The sequence below is a fragment of the Morone saxatilis genome, unplaced genomic scaffold, assembly GCF_004916995.1.
Source record: "Morone saxatilis isolate NCDOM2014 unplaced genomic scaffold, NCSU_SB_2.0 Contig18, whole genome shotgun sequence".
Classification (NCBI taxonomy): domain Eukaryota; kingdom Metazoa; phylum Chordata; class Actinopteri; family Moronidae; genus Morone; species Morone saxatilis.
In genome coordinates this window covers 21,348,096-21,356,513 of record NW_023339740.1, presented here as the reverse complement: position 1 = coordinate 21,356,513, position 8,418 = coordinate 21,348,096, and the positions used below count along the sequence as shown (strand labels likewise).

At 37.2% G+C, this 8,418-nt stretch overlaps 2 protein-coding genes across 2 annotated transcripts; one reads left to right on the top strand and one right to left on the bottom strand.

The window, feature by feature from the left end:
• Positions 1 to 1,073: 1,073 nt before the first annotated feature.
• LOC118328648 lies at positions 1,074 to 3,252 on the bottom strand. Its single transcript, XM_035662492.1, has 6 exons — positions 3,145 to 3,252; positions 2,870 to 3,018; positions 2,694 to 2,767; positions 2,163 to 2,249; positions 1,695 to 1,793; positions 1,074 to 1,341 (listed from the first exon to the last, which is right to left on the bottom strand). The coding sequence occupies exons 1-6, from the start codon at positions 3,250 to 3,252 to the stop codon at positions 1,223 to 1,225; spliced, it is 636 nt and encodes a 211-aa protein (XP_035518385.1). The 3' UTR covers positions 1,074 to 1,222.
• A 3,569-nt stretch (positions 3,253 to 6,821) lies between these two features.
• On the top strand, positions 6,822 to 7,881 carry nat8l2 (N-acetyltransferase 8-like 2; the record flags this gene model as incomplete). The annotated part of the gene is given in 1 exon segment (XM_035662347.1): positions 6,822 to 7,881. A coding segment is annotated over 1 exon segment (684 nt), but the record flags the coding sequence as incomplete, so codon positions are not given.
• Positions 7,882 to 8,418: the final 537 nt, after the last annotated feature.

The window sequence follows — 8,418 nt, the reverse complement described above, 5'->3', positions numbered from 1 at the left end:
ACAGGAGGATTGTCTGGGTGTTACAGCTCAATAATAACAAGAAATGATTCCAAGAATACAAAAATTTGATAAATACAAATGAAAACCTAAGAGATGCATTACTTTCACTGTACTGTTACATGGAAATGAGGATTTCTTCTGATATGCAATTAGTTAGATTTAATATAAGTGTCCATTTACACCGTGAAATGCTGATTAGAAACAGTAAACTGCAGTATAATAAGACAATGGAGATTATTAAAATTAATGACCATGTGCACTTAACATGGATGTAAAGTTAACAATCATAAACCACACTTTAGACAATACGAACTTAACACAACAAAACAACAAGTCTTCCAAACTCTAATACATTAAAAGGTGTGTGAAAGAATAGCATTTGACTGAAGTTTAGCAAGCAGAGCAAACCGTTAATCTAACCATAAAACATTAAAATAAAAATGTACACAAAAGTAAAACACCCTGCTGAATCAGCAATTCTTATCTTGACAAAGTCCTGAGAAATATAAGGGGGAGTAATTATCATATATGATAGCCCCTCCATAAACATAACTGACGTTAAAATGAGCCAACGCTAATTTATTGATTAACAAACCGTGTACGGTCTAAATATACACTATCGTTCTTTGCAACAACGAAATCATTCATGACATTTCCTTACTCCCTACCCTCCTGTCTTTGTTCGCGTTTTTCCTCCTCTATTTCTTTTTTTTTTCTTCGCATGGCACCCGGAAAGTTTTGGTCGTTTTGATGGTTCTCTCAGAGAGCAGGTAGAGGGGGGGCTTAATAAAGTCTTATTATTATTTAATAGGCTTTGCTATGCAGTTAAATTAATGTGGGCTTGAATATTGAAAGTTGCACCTTTTGTTTTTGTTTTTCTTCCCCCATTGTGGGGCATTTGCCTATACTGCCCATGCCACGGGCCGGCACTGCTGCAGCCTCACAGAGCCGGCTGTAGACTCTTTGTCCTGTTTGATGATACATTGTAAGGAAGTATTCAGACACACCTGTAGACACATTTGCATGCACAGAAGAAACATGTGATGGACATTTACTTGTGTATTACAATTTGATTATTTATTGGGGTTTATTTGATAGGACAGTAGAGAACAAAGGAAAGGCAGGGGGATGACATGGAGCAAAGGGCTCGTTCTGGATTTCGTTCTGGCCGCTGAAGTTAAGGACTCAGCCATGATACATGGTACACGCTCAACCAGGTGAGCTACATTTGCTGATTACAATTCCTAATTTTCTCATTTAGGGACCGAGCTTTCTCTGTACCACTGGAAAATGTTTCAAGGTGCTGTACAATGTCTTCAGTGGTGGGGCAGTTTTCATAGACTGTAGAGAGAACAGAAAGGCAGCGGTTTATGCTACATTCTTTTATGTACATGGCAAATGTACGTTTAATGTATGTAAATGTTTTATTATACCACATACTATTGTAAGTTATTATGTTACAACACAGTAATATGCAGAGAGGAAAATGGTAGATACCACTTTTGTGGTACAGCACCACTAACAACAGTCTCTTTTAATACCTCTACATTAAAGATATCTTAATGTATATAAACATTTTTCCAATAAAAGTATGGGCAACATCCCACTGTTGACTCTCTGATACGAGACTCTACATTCTTATTGACAAAGTATATAGTATAATCTTTCAAGTCTTCAAAATCGGACAGTCTCACCGTGATCTGACATGAAGAGCTGCGGTTCGGGCAAACCCAAACACTTTGCCTGTGTCTCAAACTCCTTCATCTCAGCAGCAGTGACCGTCTGTCTCCTACCTGGTGACGAGAGGACACATTTCAGATGCTATATTATCACCGCTGCAATGTCACACACTATTGTTTACATATGTGGACAGCTAAACAATGTATAATATCTATATTCATACAGTGTATCTTGAAATTTTAATTCAAGTTAACATACCCTTATTCATTAGTTAGGGATTTCCACTTCATTAGGTAGTTAACTGTACAAATGTCTCGATTATAGATTGTAGTTTTATAATTTCCTCTAAATAGAAATCATGAACTGTGAATGGTTTGAAGCCATGAAAAAGGGGATAAGTCACTCTGAGACCTGGTGAGCACAATTACTATATATTACTACATATTAATATAATTATCTTATCATTTCTGCGATCTCCTTACTTAGAATAATAAGGGAATGGATGGCATCGTTCTGTAAAACGATGCAGTCAGGACACCCACTTTGTAGCAGTATAACAGGGGGGGCATCTGTTGGAAGCAATGATACAATAAATGGTTTACATTAAGAACATAATATCATAATCACATTAACTCTACATTTGTATCAAAATGTTATTAAAAAAAATACTAATTATCATTGTTAACATAATTACATTGGCACTCATTCATATTTTTACACTGAAGAATACACCGTATAATATGTGTGCATATATGGTGTGTATATGTGCTGCTATTGCCTGTAATGTTAATGTTAGGTTAATCAGTCTTGTTTAAATTTACTGTATTTATTTAATTGATTCATCTATCTCACTGTGTTCTGCCTCGTGCTGCTTACTGTAACACTGAATTCCCCCTCTCTGGGGGATAAATAAGGGATTATCTCATCTTTAAAGTTTAATAGAGATTAGAAGGAGCTGAGACAAAGAGCGAAACACCAGAGCACAATGTGTATTAAACAAAACTCTTACTTACTGGTAGCACCCCTCACAGCATTGTTCTCATAAATAAATGTTGAAAAATTTAATTTGTTGACGCACATCCCAGGTCTATCAATAATTTAAAAAAAACAGATTATATACCACAGGACACTTCAAGATTCATGTCACCATTATAAGTAAAAAAAAAAAAAAATCAAAAATACTGCTTACATTTGAATCTTAACTCCGACACTGTAAACGTTCGGTGTGACTTCAGAGGTAATGTTAATTTCTATAGCTGGCCGAAAAACAGACTCCATTAATGTTCTAATAGGACACATTTCACTGGACAAGGCTACGTAGCGCCATCTCCCAGTCAGCTGAAATAAAAGACAGAAATATTGTTAAATTCTTCAATAATATACAACATTTTTTGTAAATATTTTCTTTCCCGTAACTCATATCAGGAAAAAAAGTAAAAGTTAGTGTAAAGAAACTTAACTTACATCTGGATTTCTGGTTTCTGTCTTCAGCAGTCTCTCACAGGCCAGCGACGCAGGCTGGCACACTGAGGTGAGACTCAGCACAACAACAGCAACACACAAAATCTTCATCGTGGCTCTGATGACTCTGTGCCTCTCTCTGTGTCGTTTTATTGATATCACTGACCAATTAGATTTGTGCCACATCTACCCACCCCCCTCTGCCGGTGGTACCAGATATGGTAAAACTCTGTGTGTTACTCCACTAAGATGATGTTTGTCTGTCAAGATAAGATAGATAAGATACGATATTCCTTTAATAGTCCCACAAGTCCACCATGGGGCGAAAATTCCAATCTTTACAGCAGCAAAGTGGATAGAGAAAAAAAACAAACAGTATCAAGACAGTTAAGAACAGTATGAAAAATAATATAATTAATATAATATAAAACACTGTACCAAGAGAAAAATGTAAGCAGGAAACCACTGTAGGCCTTTGCATGTGCGTGCTGCTTATGACATGAAATGGCCTCTTATATACGCTGGGGATTACAATTAAGCCTAAAGCATTGTCAAATAGGACATAAAGTATTATGAAATCAGCTGCATTTTTTGTCGTGTTTCATTTCATTCTTCAGGTAATATACCTTTAGTGGTACCAGGCATTAAAATGAACAAGAATTAGGGTGGTCTAATAATTTTTTTCATGACTGTATATCACTAAAATTAATATGTAATATATGTTAAACCTTATAATTTCCAAAATGCCATAATGTTGACATTATACTTGGTATTAAAACCTTGAATAATGTAAAAACATCAAACGCTATTTCACATACGTGTTGAAGATTTTATGTATATTAACTATGTTTACTAATATATTATAAGGTCACTGCTATTGTTCTGTCGTGTCTTCATTTATTTTACTTCTATCGTTCATTAAAAGGACACAAACAACATCACTATCGGGAACCTGGCTGAGTGGATGCATTTTATTTAAATTGGTATCATTCCTTCTTAAAACAGACACAAAGGGTGAAAGAAAAACTGTTTTTAATTAAGATAATACCTTTATTGATCCCCTGTAAGAGAAATTCAAGTTAGACACAGCAGCATTGGGTAATGTAGTGCAAAGAGTACAGAAGTGTACAATAAGAATCACAAAATAAGAATATTAGAAAATATAATATAAAACATAACACTATAAATGAAAAATATATACACTTTTTGAAAAACTAAACTAAACTGTACATGTGCAAACTTAAAGATGAAAGATAAATAGTTTCTGCAAGAAGTTTGGTTGAAGTTAAACCAGTCTTAGTAAGCAGGGATTGGAGGTACTTGATTAATTACTGGTTAATTACCATTAATTACCCCTCATGCCCCCCACCTGTTGACGCCACTGTGTGCACACATTTAAAACTGAAGTTTGAACAGTTTAAACATTAAAATCTGTGTGTTAGTTTGCAGTCTGATAGTGTTGACTGCTGTTAAGATAACATTAGTGGCCTCTCATTCAGAGGGCTTTGTTAGTGGATGGATGGTGACACCATACTGCATCCGGTATCATTGGGATTTGTGGAGAACGGTTTGTGGAAAAGCTTAAATTTAGCTTAGTGATTAATTTAGAAAAGACCCCTCACAGTGTAACATGTTGGGTAATGGCCGACTGTACAGTGGTTTGCATTGTGTCCCCAACAATTAATAACACTGCTGCACAGACTCTGTGTTATCTTTTAACGTGTACTGTTATCGCTTGTACTTCGACCCCCCGACATAAAAACCAAACGGTGTCTTAGAGAAATAGAGCTATCGCCTCTTTGTCAGTCAACGCCGGGATTATGTGAATGTTTTCCCCCGGCGGAGTTAACGTTTAAACCGGTTTACGGTGTTTCCTCTGGTGGTTCGTAACGTTAGTTCATGTGAGCCGTCAGTTGGACGGTGCTGCTCCTCCGGACAAAGCCCCACTTTCACAGGTTGTGTCAGTAACGTAAGAAAGCGTCGTTTTCCAATGATATCTTAATGTAACGTTAACTAGCTAGGAAACGACTAAACACGGTGTATTTGCGTGTTTTGCGTCGAATTAAATCAGTTCAACGTTAAAAAAAAAAAAAGGGATTTTGGTACGAATACAAAAGCTAACAAAGTTCACAGGCCTGTTACTAAAGTTAAGTTATCCTGACGTTGAGGTACTTTAACGTTAATTCAACGGTACAAACTGAAACTAACGGTTCAACGGGTAACGTTCGATCGAATGACGTGTGATGTAATCATGATGTTCCGTAGTATTTATTTATCGTGTGGTGACGTTACTACTGTTACCATGGTAGCGGATCAGGCTACAGTTCAGGCTAGCACATAATATGTTATATGTATATATTATAATTATACAGATATCAGTTATATACAGTTAACTAGTGTGGCTACATTCATAACAATAACTAACGTTAGCTGTCTGTAGTTTTATTTATCAGTAAGTGGGTCTATGTGGTCTCTAGCACACAGTAAAGTATAAAAACACTTACAAGTGGAAGTCCTGAAAGCAAAATATTCAAGAACAAAAGTATTAGCGTCAAAATAGGGCCACACAAAATCAAAAATATTATCAAATATGGTAAATTACAATATGCAAATCACAGAAGACAAAACATCATCATAATGAATTACTGTGGTGCTGAAGAGATGTTCTCCAGATTTAAGAAAACATATTTGTTTGGTACAGACCTAAATTACATTAATCATCAGGACTTTAATAGTTTTGTTTTTTTTTCAGTGAAAATTACATTTGTGATACAAAAATGATAATTCCCACACGAATCGTGAGTCATATCACAATATCTGTCCAAATAATCGCTATGTGATGTTTTAACCATATCTGGCAGCAAGTTAAAGTTCTCATTATGCAGATTGGCCCCTTTCAGAGTAATAAATCTTATATTATTGGATTATAATGATTGATGCATTAAACAGAACTAATGTTGTAGCTGGTAAAGGAGGAGCTAATTTTAACTACATTACTGCCAGGTAGCTGAATCTATAATAACACATCATTTTTTAATTAGTTTATTGTTGTTATATTAGTTTTGTTAGCCTATATTTTGTATTAATCTGAGTCTGTAAAAAAAAACAGTAACTAGTTATCAAATATAGATAAATAAATATATTATATAAATATAATATAGAGTAGAAGTAGATTTTACTAGAGTAAATATGAACAATCTTACACTAAACCATGTCCTTTCTTAAACATCTACTACATTAATGCACTTATCTCAAGCTGCTTACTCATTAAGGGTATTTGAGTTTTACTCCACCGTTATGTAATTTTATACAGCCCCGTCAACGTCCATCTTAAACAGCGATTACACAAATCACAGCTTTAAAAGTACGCTGAATCTCACATAAGAAGTTTAAGACACTGAACAATTAGACGATAAATAAACTAGTCCGTCGACAGTCGACAATATTTCAAGCACAAATGCCAAATGTCCACGGGTTCGAGGTTCTCAAGACCTTTGTCATGTTTGGTAGTGAACAGAATATCGAATTTTAAGACGCAGCCTCAAGCTCTCCAGTTTTCCTGACTTCACAAAACAATTAACCGAGATAACCAGCAGATAAATCTATAATGAGAATCATCTTTAGAGAGTTTATTTAGTATTCAGCTTCACATGTGAATCCAGTATTTTATTTTCCTCTAGTTCCTTCCGGTCATGCAGCTGGTGATCCGCCAGTACCGTCCCTCGGATAAGGACACGGTGCGTTTCTTGTTCAGCACCGGCATCAAGGAGCACATCCGACCATGTTTTCACAACGCCATGAGCAGCCCTCTCTACCTCGCCGTCACTCTGGCTCTGTGCGCTTCTGGCTACCTCGTCTGCTCCGCGCTGGGGGCCGTGGTGTTCCCGGGAGTCTGGGTGGGCCTCGTCTACTACTGCTGTCATGAGCTGTACTCCAGCTACGTCAGGGAGAAACTCCAGACGGACATGCAGGACATCCCCGGGAACTATCTGAGCAGACCGGATGACTGTTTCTGGGTGGCTGAGGCCGAGGTTGACGGGAGGGCCGAGGTCATGGGTATGGTGGCTGTAGTGGCCAAACAAAGTGGGGACAAAAGCTACGGGGAACTGTTCAGGATGATCATCTCACCATCGTGCAGACGGATGGGCCTCGGCGTCAGGATGGCTCAGACTGTGGTCGACTTCTGTAAGGAACGAGACTTCTCCGAGGTGGTGCTGGAGACCAGCTCCACTCAGACCGCCGCTGTGGCTCTGTACAAGAAGCTGGGGTTCAGCCAGGTCCTCTCACACACCGACACACAGGCTCCCTCTTGGATTGTAAAGCTGGCTAAAGTCACAGTTTTAAGAATGAAAAAACATCTCTAGTCCTGAAATAACTCTGCTCAGCTACTGCGATGTTCCTGTTCACTCTCCTATCAGTGATTTAAGCTTGTGCATTGATTATGAATGACTGAAACCATTTTTGTAAGCTACATCTCATGAACACACTCGTTGTTTTTGCTATGAACAAAGAGAAACCCTCACTAAATCTCAGGTAACACAAAGAGCCTTTAGCTTGTACTGTGTGTCCTGTAAGACCAACGTGACACACTGGTGCTCTAACAAGCTTACTGGACCAATATTCACAGAGCGTTTACTGTTGTACTGTACGTGTTTTTTTATGAGAACTAGAGTTTCAAGCGCTGCGATTTTATTTCACAAATCATCGATCACATTAAACTGTTGTTTCACACAAAAAATATGCAAGAAATAAAACCACCTGTGAAGGTTGAACACAGCTGTATGTTTTGCTTTAACACATCATCACCTTTCCAACACTGCAACCTTTTAAAGAGTCTGTACACACATGGATGAGACTTCATTTAGACAGTCCACCTAAAGATAGTTTACAGACCATTTGCAACATTTTATTGGCTTATTAGTTAAGATTCAACAATATTTTACACGATATTACAACACCACTTAAGGTGTGGTTAGGTTTAGTTCTATAGGTGTTCTGTTAAACATCTACAAACAAAGTGAAACAGTTCTTACAAATACTCTACAAACTCTATCTAGGTGGACTAATAAAGTGTTGCAGAGCCTTAAACCAATAAGAGTTATAAAGGTGTAACTTCTCTCACCCGAATAACAGTAACAGGAGGTTGAGAGAGGTGTCAGTCTTTCACAGGCTCAAAATCAATCCCTTGTTCACTCATTAACTTCTCCCTTAACAATGGAAACTCTATAGTGAACTGCAAGCTTTCTCTGTACTGACTACAAAACAAATTAGAATAAC